This window comes from Oryzias latipes, chromosome 23 (assembly GCF_002234675.1).
Source record: "Oryzias latipes chromosome 23, ASM223467v1".
In the NCBI taxonomy this organism is placed as follows: domain Eukaryota; kingdom Metazoa; phylum Chordata; class Actinopteri; order Beloniformes; family Adrianichthyidae; genus Oryzias; species Oryzias latipes.
The window spans coordinates 22599276-22617119 of record NC_019881.2 but is presented as its reverse complement, the minus strand read 5'-3'; the positions used below and the strand labels follow the sequence as shown (position 1 = coordinate 22617119).

The following is a 17844-nucleotide window of genomic DNA, read 5'->3' as shown; positions in this document are numbered from 1 at the left end:
TGTGTTGGGGGGGGGGGCGTGCGGATAGTACTATACTTAATACTATCCCAAAGTAAATTGTTAGTACTTCAGTAAAGTGTTAGTACTTTAGTAAATTGTTTGTACTCCAGTGAAGTGTTAGTACTTTAGAGAAGTTTTCCTACTTTTTTTCAACATTGTGTTTTAACTCTGGAGGAGGTCTGGGATGGGAGGAGGGGGCGGAGCCTGGACCTCCTCTGTGCCCTTTGACCCACCAAGGCTCCTGCTGGAGCGTTTAAAGCTAAAAGGTTCTGCTGGAGATGAAGAAATCCAATAGATTTGGACAAAACTCCATTTTCTGCTCCTCCTGCTCTCCTTTACTACCTTTACATCATTTAAATGTCATTCATATTTGATTTCAATGTTTAATTCACAAACCTTTGGAGTTTATTCTCTTCTGTTTTATCGACCCACTTTCTCCTCCATCAATACTTCATTCCTTCTTCTGTTTTACTCCTTCATTTCCTTTTTCTCCTTCTTGTTCATTCTGTCATATTTTGGTGTAACGGTTGACATTTATGAACGCCGTGACCCAAAGTTTCCAGACGTTTCTTTCTTTCGTTTGTCTTCTCTTTCATTCTCTCGTTCCTCACCTGTCATGGGTGGAGCGCCGCTGCTTCACCCGTTCTCCCAGGAGCCTCCCCCTCTCTGGGGTCCTTGAAAGAGAAACTGCTGCTGGTCTCCCTGTTGGTTCCACATCACGAGTGGGTTGCAGCAGAGGCTGTGGTTTGCTCGTGCAGATCTGTGGCGGCTCACTCACTTTATTTGTGCTTTGATTGAGCGGCTGGGATGTTAACGACTGCAGGAGTGTTTGTAACCTCCCAGGTTCTCAAAGCAACAACCTCTCGCTGAGAGGTGCCGGTCCGCTTCACTTCCCAACGGCTCAACATCCTGATCTTTCCTTCAGAGAATGCTCGAGTCGCGATTATAAACACACGTTAGTTTCTGCTTCCACATTTGGGTCTCAGGGTTCACTTTGTAATTTGACTGGACTTTCATAAAAGTCCTACATGAACTGAACAGCTAGTGAAGCATTTGGGAACACTTCAAAAGTTAAAGTGTCTTTTTACAAAACCAAACCTTTGGCCACATGAAGGGTATGTTTGTATAAACCCCTTTTGTATACGTATATTTGTATATCTAGTGCGTTCAGGAGAAAGCAGGTCCCTTCCTGCATTTCCATCACGGAGCTCTCCTGTGATGAGGAGATGAACGTCCATCTGAGGCTCAGGATCACACATCAAGAAAACGGCTGAAGTTTAAAATAATTCACAAAGAAAAAAAACCTCCAAACCCCTGCTTATCTGTAGGGGTTGGTGGTTCAGTTCCCAGCTCCTGCAGTCATGGTTTCCTCAGCAGACTTTCCATCAGCATTTTCTGTCTGATCAAAAAAAAACTTTAAACAATGGGAGAAACTTTACGAACAACAAAATAAGGCTAAAAGTCTGAGGCGGAACTGAAGTAAACTAAAGTTTGGTTTCCTTTGTGCTCGTTTTTCTGTGGCACACCTGTCTTCCTTTAGAGAAGTCCCCCTCCGATCATCTTTTGATCTTTTTTAAAGCTTTTCCACTGGTCTTCGTTATCATTTTTAGCCAAAATCTAAAAACCTGTGTTGTTTTGGGACATAGTTTCTGCAGAGCAGCAGGAGTTTGTCAGAAATTCACCTCTGAGTTGTGGGCGGGACTGTTGGCCTGGAGTAACACCAGCCCCCTTCCTGTCACCCATCTCTCCCACTAGCTTACAACCCCCACATCCTCAGTCTAACATTAGTGGTTCAACAGAAATGCTGATCAACATCTTATGGATCCGTCCATCCAGTTCAGATCCAGATTCCAGCTCAGACGAGGAAAACAAAGACGTTCATGGACCTATTGGTCTGACAGTGGCTGATATTAAGGGGGTGGAGCAGGGAGCTTGTGGCCCCACCCTGCATATTTTATATTTCACAAACACAATCTTTTTCAAACTGCATTTTTTAATCTGCTCCTGATTCACAATGATTTGAATAAAAAAACTTAGAAATGAATCTTTAATCTTAATTTTCTTTATAAATGACATTTACACTGACCAAAAATATAATAAAACACTTTGGTTATTGCTCCCATTTTTGTGGTATGAACTCAAAGATGTGAAACATTTTCCACATACACAAAATAACCAGTTCTCTGAAATATTGTTCACAAATCTGTCTAAATCTGTGATAGTGAGCACTTCTCCTCAAGATGCTGATTAGACAGCATGATTATTGCACAGGTGTGTTCACAAGATTTCAGAGTGGCCTTTTCTTGTGGCCAGTCTAAGGCACACCTGTGCAATAATCATGCTGTCTAATCAGCATCTTGATATGGCACACCTGTGAGGTGGGATGGATTGTCTTGGCAAAGGAGAAGTGCTCACTATCACAGATTTAGACAGATTTGTGAACAATATTTCAGAGAATTGGTTATTTTGTGTATGTGGAAAATGTTTCACATCTTTGAGTTCATACCACAAAGAATGGGAGCAATAACAAAAGTGTTGCGTTTATATTTTTGGTCAGTGTATGATCAGAAAAATCCCACAAGAACACGTTAAAAACACCAAAACCAGGATTTTCATCAGAGTTGTTGAATGAAAGTATTGATGGGACACGACTTTAACGTCTAAAATTGCTATTCGTGAAGGTTTAGGCTCTCTGTGTTTTCTATCGTGTTAGCCTGTCGCTAGCATCAAGTTCCGTCAAACTAAACAGGATTTCAAATCCAAAGATCTTTTCTGCTGCATCATGGATGAAAGTAGAAAAGATGCTCATGTTTGTCATCAAATCATGGAAAGAGTTTCTCATTTCTTTCAACCAAAAACTTTCCACATTTTCTTTTGGGAAAACAAAGTGGTAGAAATTCCTCCGGAATGAAAATGTAACCTGTCAGTGATGTAATTAGTCAGGCTTTGTTTTGCTGCAGAGCAGTTCCTGTTCCTGAATGAATAAAATATGACAAACTAACAGGCTCTTCCTGACAGTCCGTCACGTCTCACACAGCGGCTGGCAGGCGAGCAGCTGCGGCGGCGGCCCGACACTCGCTCATCGCCGTCTTCAAGGAAAATTAAGCTCTCTGCCAGACGCCCAAACATAAATCTTTTAAAGTGTTAAGGTGACACTTTAAAGACCTGTTTATGTTCCTCCAGAGCCTTTTGTTTTTTCAGCAGCACCATGAGGGAGATGGACGCTTTTGAGGCGCCAAAGCTGTCGGAGGCTAACAGAGATGTGAAGCCGGCTCCTCTCCGAGGCCTCGGGAGGCGTGGCTTGATTTACCGAGCCGCCATGAATCATTCATGAGGTTATTAACTTCCACGGCTGTAAGGAACTTTGTTTTTACACAGATTACTCTTTCTTAAGCTGAACGATTTGACACAGAAAAGCCTTTCCGAGGATGAATGAAGCGCTGCGGAAAATTAACATTGATCTGTTGATCCCTTCCACAGAACACGCACGCACAGACTGCACAGGAAACGCACAAACACGTGTTATCGCGTGAAGCCTGAGCCTCTTTCAGCCGCCGCTGCCTTCATCCAAACGTACCTGAGCTCCGCCCACATCAGGCCCACACACATCTGCTCAGAAACGTCCAAACTGAACTCAGAAGCTTTTATTTTGAAAGCCTTTTTTTCTACTACTTTGATACTCGTCGCTTTTATTTAATGTTCTTTTCTGCTTTTGCTTTAAAAAACTGAGATGATCTCCGTTTTATAGGAGTCCCCAGTATTGTGCAGCATTTTTTAACTTTTTTTCTTAATTTATCTTAAAAACTGTTTGTTCAGAAACACTTGATTTTGGTATAAACCCAGCTTTCTTTTAACAGATTTTTTTCGTTATTTTACACAATAATTTAACAATTAACCTGAAAATGGACCAAAAAAATTACTTCCAACTTGAGAATGTTGTCATCTTGTGTCATAAAAATATCAAAAATTGAAATCAAACATTATTTTATGTTTGTTAACAAAGATTTAGAGACAAAATAAAAATGAAAAGATGCAAAGAAAATAATCAAAATGTCTAAAAAAGCAGGAGAAGCTTCAATAACTTCTATCAAACGTTCCAAGGGACGAACGTTTATCTTCTTTTCGTGCTTCCAGTGTCTGTAATTTCTGTTCATTCTATGCATTTGTTCCTCTTCAGTTTAAAGAACCGACGAGTAAAAAGATTCAAACGAAGAGGTAAAACCACGGCGGGGATGAGACTGAAATTAAAAGCAAACATTCAGAACTTTACTGGGCAGTGGGGGGGGGTCTGTGCCATGCGTCAGTATTTCCACATATATTAGAAACTGTGTTGGACTTTAACTGATGTTTGAATTGGAGAAACATTTTTCTGAAAATGTAAAACTTTAATATTTAGCCCGACCGCCATCATTTCCTGCCAGGAGTTTTTCAATACATTTTTAGAAAAATGTATGTTGACCAAAAGAAGGTTGTGAAGATGTTTATCGAGCAGTGCATTGTGGGAAATCGACATCTGCATTTTATGATTTCCTTCCATCAATGGTAAGACTGGAAGAAGTTTGGGTCAAACATCCGTCCCAAAGAAACGCTACAAAACTCTGAGGCAGACCGAAGCGGCTGCGGGACGCTCCACCACGTTCCGCTGGTCACCTTTGAGACTTTTAGAAGCAGAAAAGCTGAATGTTTAGTTTTGGACTGCATCAGAGAACTGGACTGAGAGGCTGGGACGTCATCCATAGGAAACGTTTTTTAATGTCTCCAACCAAATGAAGTCATTTCAGTCGCCATGTTTTCGTGATACAGACGCCGCCATGTTACGCGTGGATGCCAGCTGTCGTACACCGCTCAGAGAAAATGCACCTGTTTTTGTTGGAAATGAGGAAATATGACTGTGTGGTTTGTGTGGACGTCCTACGGGCGCTTATGCATCACGTGCACGCCCCTTGCAAGCAGCGACCGTTCGGAACTTCCTAATACGTCACATTATTTACCACACACAAAACAATGGTACATTCCATGTTCTCAATGTCTCGTCAGGTGACCACAACCCCCCATTCCAGTGCATGTGACTAAAGCAGAAGCACTGATTGGCCTGAGTTGTTCTGAGTCATCATTTCTATGGCAACTACTCTGACCAATCAGGAGGGAGCTTGTTAGAAGGCCACAACCCTACAACTTGAAAGTGGGCTACATGAAATCTATCAAATGTTTTTATTGTGGGACGTGGGGTCCAGCAGGCTCCGCCTACTTTTATTGACACACCTGATTGGTCAGTTTATAACTTGAATAACTTGGAAAAAATGAGGATTATCAGGTTTGCGTTTTTAAAAAAAAACAGGTATCCGAGTTTATTTCTCTCTGGAAGTTTTCAGGATTTTGGCTTATTGGAGCCAGCGGGTACTTTATGCTTGTGGGAGGGGCCACTCAGTCCAGTTGTCATTTACAGTCATTGGTCTTGGATGTGGACTCGTCACCTGGGGAGGTTTGTGACCGGTCAGCATCGGGTTTCTCCGATGGTGACCTCGGGTCCACTATTACAGGATCTTAAACGTTTGATTTTATCTTCTGAAGGTGCAGAGATGAAAGATCAGAGGGAGAAATGATTTTCCAAAAACTCGGACGCATGGATAACCCCCCCCCCCCCTCTCACACACTCACACACACTTCCTGCCTTTGATGAATAACCCATGAGGACGGCATCAATATTAATAAAAACATTCCATCCGTGTGTTTAACTCTGTGCGCGCACGGCCGATCGAGTCCTGTGCGTCGCTCTGATATAAATATCCATTGAATATTCGGCAGCTCCATCGATCCGCCGCCGCCTGTGGAGACGAACTGCTGTTTCAGCAGAAGACCTGCTTTTTGTTTGTTGCAGTCCTGGTGAACACATACTCCTTCATTGATCGGAGAGCTGATTGCTTTCAGCCTCTAATTAAAAATCAGTTAAATATGATTTAGTTGGATCCAGATGGGAGTAATTAAAGGCTGTTAGAGCAGCTCAGACTCCGACCAGACGGGTTGGTTTGTCACCGACTGCAGGCGCAGTCACACGTCTGTCTGTGATCACCGTAAACCTGCTTCACCTTTCTGGACTGATGGAGCTCCGCGGACCTTTGCAGGTGTTTATACCTGGATGTGGACGTCCGCTCGGGTTTACTGATGATCCCCTGAAGCACGTCCAGGTCCTGTGGGTTCATGGAAAGCCCACATCACTAACCCTCCGCCACCGTGCTGGAATGTTAGTCCATGGTGTCCTCGCAGTCTTTGGAATTCTCCAAACAGAACTTTAGTTTCTCCAGAAATGCCTTGCAGTTTGTGACCGTAAACCAGGAAAATGCCTGTGGTTTTATTCTGACCTCCTGTTCTAAATAAAGCTTTAAATGATGATGATTAAATACAAATGATTTAATTTCCATTCATCTAATAAAAAGACAAACGTGCAGCAACTACTTAGAAACTGAGGTTTGATGGGTGAGTCGTTGATCTGGATTGAATCTGGTAGCTGCCTGTAAACCGATCCCCCGCTCTGGTTTTTAAAGTCTTTTGTGGTCATTGAGCTCCACTTGAATAATTGTTGGATTTTCAAGCATTTAAGTCTTAAATGTCAGTTTTGGAGAAAACAGTTTCCACTGGGAAGCTGTTTGATGGTCCTGTATTTGTTCTTTGAAGTCTTTTAAGCCTGAAAGTGGTGAAGAAAGAGATCTTCAGACCACACCTGAAGCCTCTCTGCCTCCTGACAGACGCCGTTCAGTCCGACTGCAGCAGCTCCGCGCGCTGACGGATGGCGAGCCGCGGACGATGACCATCGCTCTTTCTAATGTCTCTCTCCAGGGAAACGGAGGCAATAAAGTGCGCTCCGGTCCTGCGAGCATCACTGACACAGCTCTCTCTCTGTAGTTTACAGTGGCAGATTCCATTGACCGTCGCCGTGGGAAACCAATCCTCTGTGTGTGTGGAGCAGCTGATCTGGATCAACAACAGGACAGGTACATCTGTCAGCTCCTCTGCAGTCACAGTTTACTCTCCAATTATGGCTTAATTACCTCGTTACCTGGAGGTAATGGACTGTTATGTTGGGATTTTTCTGTTAGCAAAGAAAACGATCTCATGATCTCAAATTAATTACCTCCACATGCGAGTTCCAGTTAATGGAGCTGCAGCTCCCAGGTGAGGCGTCTGTCTCTCTGGGAAGAAGCCGCTCTGCTTCCTGTCTTTGTTTCAGGAATTGACGCTAAAGATCAAGCCCTCGATGTTTACTGATTTCAAATTCAGCTCCAATCAGGTTCAGCGCTGGGTTTCTTTGGGCTTAAAAATAAATGTTGTGTTTGATGTTTTCACCTCTCACTTCACCTTTGGACACGGATTCAGATTCACACGAGGATGTCTTGGATTTCAAAATGTTCTGTTACAGTCATTAGAAATAGATCAACTGCTGAAAATCCAACACTTGGAAAGATTTTAGTCAGAAACAGCAGAAAGACAAGAAGCTGAAGTCTTGTTTGTTTGTTCTGCAGAACCTGCAGGTCATTTAAAAGCTGCTGACCTCTTCGATGTGCTTTTCCTTCTTTAATGTTCAAACTGGCCAGCAGGAACAGCCGCTGACAGAGAAAAAAGAGGATTTGTCTTTGGATAAACAAAAATGACTCCACATTTTTGCGAGCGTTAAACCTACTGTGACTTTCAAAATGTTGCATCCGAGCGAATCGTGTTTTATCTTCAGGGGAAAATACTTGAACCTGCAGGTATTTCATCCCAGTGTCTCTTTGACCTGGACTGTGGATCAGAGAAATCCCAGTTTGCTTCTGGGGGGGTTGAACGTTTTTCCTGCTCAGTTCAGTCTGTGAGAACGAAGCAAAACTCTCCAGATGAACAATTTTGGTTTGCAAACTCCAAGATAAGAAAGGGTATTGTTTAAAATCCATGTGGTTGGGGGGGGGGGGGGGGGGGGCGGGGTTAAGCATGAAAGTGGGCCAAACTTGGGTCAACAGCTGCTTCCCTGGTTTTCCCCACCTGACTGTTCTAATAAGCCTGAACTGTCTTCTGTTGCGCTCCACTAAAGCTTCAGACCTGCTTTCTCCACGTTGTTGATTTCCTGAGAGAGGCCGCGTGCTTTCAGAAGACGCCACCACCTGCCTCCTTATATTTAGATGGTTTTTTCTGTCCGACTGCGTCCTCCTCACAGAAGAAGAGATGCGAAAACTACAGGCAGATTCACTAAATACCAGCTGTCTTATTTTGGAAGAATCAGCCTCAATATCTCAACATACTGTAACTAAGAGCATGGGAAGGTGGGGGCTGAGATAAGTGAGTGAAATCGTTATCACTTCAGTTTCTCTCAATCTTCCTAGAAAAATAACATCTATTTCACTCAATTTACTGAAATTTCTTTTCTTTTCTATTGTAGTAGGTGTAGGGGATGTCATCTGGACTTGGTTTTTAAAGTTAGAAGACGTTTCGCCTCTTATCCAAGAGGCTTTGTCAATTCTGAATTAGCTGGTCTAAGAGCTGGTATATAAATGCGTTCATGGGGAGGAGTCAGACCTGAAACTGGAGGTATTGTCCACTTAGCCTACATGGTTTCGGGTCGTTAATAGTCCTTTGTCCTCAGCTGGGGGTTGGGGAGTCAGTGACTCCCTCTCCACATTGGTCCTCTTTCAGCGGTTAACAACTCAGTTGGAACTGGTTTGGTTTGTTTAGGTTTAAAAGACACTGCCGTAGATGGATGGAAGAATAAACCTGAGACCACCATTCTTATTAAGAGAAGGTTTATCCCCTAAACCTACTACAATGGAACCAACCTGGATGAATGAGAGTCTTCATAGACATTTCTTTTCTATTACAAATTTGAGATTCATGCATGAACAAATCTGGAAAGAGAAAAACCTTGGATGTTAGTCCCATGTTTTCTTCTCAGACTTCTGTTTTCATAGAAAACTGGGAAATCCCATCAGTGCTCTCAACAGCAAGTCGTCTGCATATCTGAGGACTTTTCTTTGTTCAGGTTGTTTCTTTTAAATCTTCTCAGTTTTCAAACTAGATGGGTAAAATCCTTCACAAACCACATAAAGTTACAGTAGACCCTTTATTAAAAGCCTCCCCCTTCATCCAGTTTACACTTTTGTTCAAAAATGTTTATACTTAAAAAAAATCTAGAATTTTACAAGCAAAAGTTTTCCCTTTTGTTTGATCAATACCTTTAAGAACTCTCTTTATGTCCAAAACTACCAAACTAAAAGCAAAGCATTTTGGTGTTTTATCTATCAGTAAATATTCCATTTACATAACCTACTGTTGCTAAAAATGTTTAATTGCTGTTTTATTAGTTAACCGTATTTAAAGCATCCAATTGTTATTACAGTCGTAAAGCATTCATTCATTTTGAAAAAAGGAAATGACATTTATTGACTGTGTGCTACAGGATTGCATTTTTATTTTAATCTGCACTGCAAATGTTCACATTGATCAGAAGGATAATGGTTTGACGTCATTACAGAAAAAAATGTAAAAGAACAAACTTTTCTTCACCCTGATCCCCAAAGGCATCATGGGAAATATATATCTTTGGTTGACAGTGAGTTGACATCATTATTTCCAATATTTACCAATATTTCTGCTGATTTTTTATTTAAAAAAATTAAATGTTTTTCGTATTTTTTTGATCAAATATCATAACCTTCAGATGAGTAAATGAGGTTACAGATTGAAATGATAACAAGCTTTGAAACTAGTGGAAATTGAAGAATTTGACAAAAAGAAAAGGGTGTATAATGTTTTTCTGCTTTTATTTTTTATATAGCTTATAAAATCCAAGCCGAAGGATTAAAAAAATAAACGTAGAATCCGAGTTATAGTTAAATTTAATTCTAATTTTAATTAACAGACATCGGGCATGAATGGATGAGTGAGGAGTAGGATGCTAAGGCGAAGCCCGCCCTGAAGACTTTAGGCTCCGCCTCAACCAGTGACCCTCAGAAGACTTTAGGCTCCGCCTCAACCAGTGACCCTCAGAGGAGGAAGCCCGGCGCAGACAGGCGCATGTTCTACTTACGACTGTTGTTTGTCTGCTCACTCAGAAACCCATAGGATTGGGCAGATGGACGACGACACCTGGTTGCTAGGCAACATCAACCAGACCGGCTACTTCCGCGTGAACTATGACCTCCAGAACTGGAAGTTGCTGATTCAGCAGCTTCACAGCAACCCTCAGGTAACCCCGCCTCTCGGTGGTAGTCTGGCCCGGTCCTCTGTTCCCGCTTTGATTCCCTTTCTTTTGTTTAGATCATCTCTGTGGGAAACAGGGCGGGACTTATCGACGACTCCTTCAACTTAGCCCGGTGAGTTCCTCTTTAGCTAACTAGCTAACATCTGCTGCTGTTTGGCTTTTCAAAGCCTCAACATGTGAGCTTGATGGATGACAGCATGAAAGAGGCGGGACGTTTCATTTCACTCTCTTCATTGGTTGGTCCGGTTTTGGAACAAAGGACACCGTGAATTTGAGGACAATGAGATAGAACACATAGAGTGATGGTTCAGGTCACAGTTAAGTTTCCTCTTATATTTATCTTGAAAGTGAGTTTGTGAATTTTCAGCATCATTATGATCTTGTCACCTTGACACCCGTGGGCGGAGTTTGCTGGTCATGAGGCTGCAGATCCTGATAAAACTGATTAAAGTAATTTGTTCACATGCTAAAGTGCTACCCTGAGAAATATGCTATCGTACTAAACAGCTCACATGCTAATATGCTAATGTGATAACCTGCTAATGTGCCAACATAATAATGTACCAACATGCCAATGTGATTTCCTGCTAACATACTAAGGTGCTAACTTGTCTAGAATGAATTTAGCATAAATAAAACAGTAATAATCAAAAGGCGAAAACTTAGGTGCAGTGACTAAAACCAGAACATCCTCATGGAGTGCGTGGAGATGTTCCCCACCATGACCATCAGGTGGTTTATCTCCTTTAATCAGCAGACGGCCACAGGGATCCCGCTAAAGTCAAGTCTCGTGTGGCGAGTCTGGAGTCACAGACTGGAATCTGTGGAGGAGCATTGATGGTGAGAGAACGCTCTGCTCATGGTTCCTCCAGCAGTCAGGGGCCGGATCAGCAGCTGGTTCCTCACAGTGACGCATTCAGCCTGAAGCTTTCAGAGTTCTGTAACCAAAATCCACTGTGACACCAGCTCCATCACTCAATCCGCCCCCCCGCCTCTGTTTCTCTCAGCCATCTGTGAGCTGTCATGTCGAATGAGGAACAGCTGGAGAAGTGAGCTGTCGTGTTCTCTGGAGCTCCCTCAGCTTCAGCCATGTTCCAGGAGAAAAGTACAGATGCCTTCATGAGCTCTCTGACAGAACAGGAGCCTCACTTCAGCCCAGATCTGTTGCTGTGGTAACAACTAGCATGAGGGTATTGGGGGAAGATCCGAGCAAGCAGAGCAATTTTTACTGAATCTATGTCCGCGTTTTGATGAATGAGTCTTCATCACGATGTCTTTTCAGCCACGTTTGTGTCACGATCTCTTTGGTTCTAAAACGCTTCTGCAGCTTCTCTGCAAACGCTCACACGGGAGCTTTGAGCAACGAAAACACCAAGATGAGGGAGACGGGAGGCCAAAGAGGATTAAATAGGACTAACTGTAAAATGACGGATATTCTACAGCTGTGGGTCACAAGCGGAAGCCAGGTAGAAGTCAGAAAACAAACCCTCCTGAGTCCCCAAACAAGAGAACCCAGCCTCAGAGCTGACCAACATCCAGCACCAAACCAGCATCCAGCCCCGCCTCACCAACACTGAAAGAACAGCCAACCAACCAGCTCCTCACAAGACAAATGGAGGCGGGGCAACACAAGGGCAGAATCAAATCAATCTTGATTGGAAAGCACTTTTCATACAACAGCAATGCAAAATGCTTTACTACGGTGGCTCGGAAGTCCAAATCACATCAACAAATTGCTCAACGGAAAAACATATTAAAGATCACAATGACAATTAAGAAAGCAAAACAAATATTAACAAAACATTACAATTTAGAAATCTGAACTAAATTCCATAAAATCATTAAAAGGCCTATATCGATCTCTGAGGCTCCGCCTCTCTCTCCATGTGGGTGCCGCCCATTTCAATTGGCCTTGGCAGCGTGTCTGCATTTCTCCCACAAAAACAAACAACATTTGAACTTTTGCAAGTATGGATGAGCATTTTGTCCACATAAAATGACAGCGTTTAGATCACTGCTAGCGCCACAGACAAAGTGGGCGTGTCTGTTAGCCTAGGGCAGGGGTCGGCAATCCATGGCTCCGGAGCCACATGTGGCTCTTTCATCCATCTGTTGTGGCTCCCTGTGACTTTGGAAAATAATGAGTATTTTAGAATAATTAAATTTTATTTTAGTTTTTTCAATTTTCATGGCATTTCAAAGGCGCTGCTGGCTCCGCACGAAGCACGAGCCACGTAAAAACAGCTTCGTAATGAGCTCGTATTTATCGGGCGAGACCTGCAGAGCTGATAGCAGGGAGAGGCACGCGGGGCGGCTTCAATAAACACTCCGATCTTCTGACGGGAACTTGACGTGCCGCGGGGCAGAGACCAACTCGCTGATGACAGACTGAGAGTTCGCGCCCGCGTTGCCAGATAGAGTCACAGGTTTCCAGCCGAAAAGTCATCTGAAAACCGCCAGACCCAGCCAAAAACCGCCCAACACAGCTTTTGTTGATGTTTTTTTTTCATACTGGACTGATAAAATAAAAGATTTTTCTAAATAAAAGATAGTTCAGACTAAAAATAAAATTTGTAGAATATTGAATATTTCCTCAGCGGGCCGCCTTCTTCCATTCATTTTCTTAACCCGCTCTATCCCCGCTATAACCTGCGTCCGGCTCTTTCATCCTTGTGCTGCGCTGGAGCGACCCGACTACCGTATTTTGCGCTCTCTGTGTCGGACACACTGAGGAGCGCGGGGGAAACCAACTCTCAGCTGCAGAGGATGTGAACAGGTGAACAGGTAGAGAGGAAAAGCAGGTAGAGAGGCGGAGGAGGGGCTTTGGCTTCAAACTCTGTCAGAGAGATGGAAACACGGGCGTCAGATTCAGACGCAGCTTTCCCTGCAGGAGTTGAAGCAGAGACTTTCTCTGGGATGATTTTATGAACTCACACATGGAAACATGATTACCAAGTAGAACTCTTCAAAATAATAAACCTGATCTCTCCACATTCTCAGTGTCTACCATGCATTGATAAACACGTCGCTCCATGCAGCGATCAGACCAGAACCAGTAGCTCCTCCCACACGCGGCCGCGGGATCATCCTTTAAAGAACATAATGTGCATTTGCAGCGGTGTATGCTTCAGACGATGTCCGATTGGCCAATCTACATGTCAATCAAGTCCCGTACTTCTCAGTGAGGATTTTGATTGGCTGGTGGATTTTAAAGAAGTACTTTTTTTTTAAATCTTTTCTGGCCCGCGATCTACACTCATGTCATTGAAGATCGACCGTTAGATCGCGATCGACGTAATGAGCACCTTTGATATAATATATCCATGCATAATATATATAATGATGTCAAAACGGGTTGTGGCTCCGAGTGCTTTCTTTTTTATTAGGGGCGGTCCCAAATGGCTCTTTGAGAAAAAAAGGTTGCCGACCCCTGGCCTAGGGGCAGGGCTGGCAGTGCTGACTCTTCCTGGAAGGGGCGGTTCCTCATTTTGTAATGTCACAATGAGAGTAACCGCTCGTTTTTGTGGATTGGGAGGGGCTGACTTAAGGGGCGACTCGGTTTGTGGTTATTCAGGATTATGATTGAATGGAAACAGTGTAATTGGGAAATTGTGTATTTTTTTTAAAAACATTTCTAGAGTTTTGTATATTTATGCGTTTATGTGTGACAGAAACACAGTCACTGTGTACTTTCAAACCGCATGGATTTAGAAAAAAACTGATCGGAATTAGTTTCTGTTTTTTATTCTTTATTGTTTCTAGTAGTTTGACAGAAGTCGTTTTCCGGAGTCTTTTCTGTCTGGGATTCTGGTTAAACAAATATAAGAGAGAGATTACTGACGGTTCAGGGACGAGAACAAATCACCCGCTGTTCTTCCTGAAGGTTGACTTCCTGGAGTCAGAGGCGGAGGTCAGCTCCTCCCCCTGATGGGGTCATGTGACGAAGATGTTCAGTTTTGACAAAGAAGATACTTCAGCATTTCTGCTGTCTGCAGTCATTACGCTCCAGAAGATTTTTAATCTCAGGGTTGATTTCAGCGCCGCTGGTTCTGCCGCTCTCCACTGGATTGACTGAAACGCGAGCGATCCGCACAGCATTAAATGCCAATTGTTGGCAGTGTGTGTGTGTGTGAGTGTGAGCTGGTCGCGCAGTAATAAATGGCTGTGTCTCCTTGATTGTGCGTTTAAACGGTGATGGATGTCGCCTCTCTTTGTGTGTGTGATCACAGCGGTCCCTCGTTGGCTCGCCACTGAGCCTTGCTAATGGCTAATGGACAAACAATTAACTGGCCCTTAACGATGTTAAAGAGCTAATGAGCTCGTTAAGACGACAAGGCGGCGAGACACACATCCATGCGCGCACACACACACATCTTCAACTGCAGGGAAAATTGAAAATCTTCTCTATAATCTCTTCATGTTCCTCATTTTCTTTGAGACTGAATCAAACGGGCGTCGGAGGGATTAGCGCTTATTACCCACCAATGGGATGAATGTGAAGAGCAGAAACAAGAAGGTCGTCACTTCACCGCGTTTTAGATCGTCCCCTCTGAAAACAGGCTGCTTAGGTTTAGAGCAGATTATGAAGAAATGTCACCATCAGTGCCTAAATGTCAAAAAAACATCAGGATTTCTTTCCAGAATATCCTCCAACCTGTAAATTTGCTTGAATGAAATCTAGATTCACAGCTGGTAATCAATTCCCTTTGTTCAGGTGAGGTGTGATCCACGTCTGTGTGACTGCTAATGTGCTCCGATGGATGATGGATGGTGTTTGATATCACGAAAAATGTTGAAGGACAAATTTTGGCTACTGTTGCCATGGTTACCGCCCTCTCCTCACTCTTGTCTCCGAGGAGTCCCGTTGGTGTTTTTGGAGTGTTGTAAGCAGAAAGTGTTGAATGGATTATGGAAATGTCTCCGAGCCCAGGTGCACCATGGGAATGGAGAGGATTGGGGGGTTTGGTTGGATCGGAGGCAGATGATGGAAATAAGCGGGTCTGGAATGAGAATTTTTCTGCTCTGCAGAGACTCGGAGAGACTCGTGTGGAACAAATGGACTTTATTTCCTGATGTGTTTGTGGCTTCTGAACATTTCAGTGGATGAAGTCCGTCATGCTGCTCATTCACTTTGGTGCAAAGGTTTATTGGTCGCTTTTCTCTAACTGAACAATGATCCAAATATGTTTGATACCACAAGTTTCCCTCATTCCTCAACCGTGTTATTGGTAAAGTCCTCATGAAGGTCGGCGCATGAAACAGAAACCAAAAACACTATCAATGTTGATCAAAGGAAGCCTGTTAATACCCACGAGTCCAGCAGCTAAATAAAGCCTGGGTCACATGACCTGTACGACAAAAGAAACCAATCAGTTTTGTGTATTCATTTCTATCAAAAAAGTAATCCATCTGACATCAGCGGAGGAAGTGCCAGGTCTGTTCTCCTTAACAACTCTAATACAAAGAAATACCCAAACATTTCCAACGGATCTGAAATGGTATTGAATTCACCAACAGCAGGTCAGATATCTTTATTTTTAGACATATTTTGGCATTAAATGTCTTTACTTTTTCCTTAGTTTGATCATTACAGTCATTGTCCATAAGTGGACAGTGTCATTCCTTCTTTTTAACCACAGTAAATGCTGTGCTGATCAGCTGTAGTGTTCATTTTAATACTTGTTCATATTTCATATTGACATTTGGCAGAACAGAAAGAAATCTGACCTTCATTGGTTTTGATTCAACAAACTCAACTCATGACTTCAGAAATGTCAGCTGCTACGACGCCAAAAACGTCATAAACGTGTGCAGCAGCTCTCGGATCAGCTTCACGCTTTTCCCATCTCGCACGCGCTCAGTTCACCCCACCTGTCATCTCACCGGCAACACATGGTCATTCATCAACGTTTTCATTTCACCGAGGCAAACTTGCTTGTTTTGTTTTTTTTGCACATTTTCAATCAGCCGTTCATGAAGGCTGAAACAGAGTCGTGGCCGTATTTATAGGTATTGGTGGGCGGGGTCACAGAAACAGCGCTGCACTTTATGACGCCATGGTAGGATAAAAGCTCATTGTGAGAAGAGACTGTCACTCAAACCCTTTTTTTAATCCGAAGAATACAGATTATTGTTGCGTATTATTGTCACCCCCCCACCCCGTGGGTCAGTAAGTGCTAAAAGTTCTGCGTTGACTCAGACCGACTTGGACCAATCACTGCTTACTCATGACGTCTGGCTCCATCATGGCGACATCCGTATTCTGATAAAATGGCATCTGGATTTGCTTTATTAGCTTGGAGCCGGAAGGAAACCATTTTCTATAGATGATGTCACTCTGGCTCAGTCCAGGTCTCAGATACAGTCAATCAGGTCGGCATTGGGTCCCAGTTTTAGTTTGGGTGTGACCTGATTGTGGATTTGAACCCTCAACCTTAAAGTCTTACGATGGACGCGTCCCCAGTAGGCCACTGGGCTGACTGAATAATGATAAATGTTTCAACCCAAAAGGGCCAAACAGACGGTACTCATCTACGGTCTTGACCCAGTTTTTGACGTTTCCTGGCTCATCAGAACAGCAAAAAGGAGGCAAAGCAAATAAAAAGTCAGAAAGTTTCCATCGGCAGGGTTGAAGGGTTTTTTAGGAAGTCACGGCGGTGAGACGAGAGAGCGACTCGTGACTTGAAGGTTCTCCTTTGTTCTGTGTTCTCAGCGTCTGACAGGCTGATGGATGACGGAGCCACCAGTCTGACTGTCTGATGTTGTAGTGTTTGCTGCTGTTGTCGCCTTAATAACAAGTCGTGTTTGTGCGATCACAGAACACCAGTCATTGGGTGAAACCGAGATGTGTGGAGGGAGTTTCTGAACATCCACGGCACTTTTCTGTCCGTTAATGTTGGCAAACTCTTCTCTCTTCTTTCTGAAGCTCTGGCTGATTCATTCTGGTCATAATTTAATAACATAAAAAAGAAAAGTTGACTAAAAGTGGGAAACATGGGAAGAACATTTGTCATTCATCATCAATTATCATTTCAGTAGAAAATCAATACATTCTAACATAATTATAACATATTCTTGTTTTAAAATATAAAGAAAAAGCACATCACCCCTCCTCATCCTCCTCCTCATCCTCACAGATCTGCATTTTTTTGGTCAGATTTTTGTTGTTTTCTCATTTGTTTTAAATATCGGAACCACAGTTAGTGGATCCACGTTCAGCAGATGATCGGCATCTTGTTCTTCCTGCTTCTTTTGTCTCATGTTGGTTCTGCAGACGTTTCCTCACATCTTCAAACTGCTGATGAAGCCTAAAGTATTGAGGAACCGGAGGACATGAATGTTCCAAGAACAGTTTTGTTCTTTCTGAAGCAAATATCCAGTTCAGATGTTTGAGTTTCTGCTGCTGAAGAAGAAGAATGTTGACTGAATAACTAGAGATCAGATTACTGAATGGATCTCAGCTGATCTATTGACTCTGATTCAATGTTTACAGCTATCAACACTAAGAATGTCCTCAGAGCAGCAGCAGACATCCTTGTCTTCATCCTCTTCATTTTTTGAAATCGTCTTCCTCATCCTCCTGTCACTTCATCCTCGTTCTCCTTCTGTTCTCCATCTCT

The 17844-nt window shown here is 43.1% G+C and overlaps 1 protein-coding gene across 2 annotated transcripts in view; it reads left to right on the top strand.

The window, feature by feature from the left end:
- The window catches only part of trhde (thyrotropin releasing hormone degrading enzyme), a 165642-nt gene that overhangs the window by 133807 nt on the left and 13991 nt on the right, over positions 1-17844 (top strand). For both annotated transcript variants that reach the window (XM_023952251.1, XM_023952252.1), the window contains exons 11-13: positions 6901-6989; positions 10077-10210; positions 10282-10337. In XM_023952251.1, coding sequence (XP_023808019.1) covers positions 6901-6989; positions 10077-10210; positions 10282-10337 — 279 coding nt within the window. The remainder of the gene's footprint in view (positions 1-6900; positions 6990-10076; positions 10211-10281; positions 10338-17844) is intronic.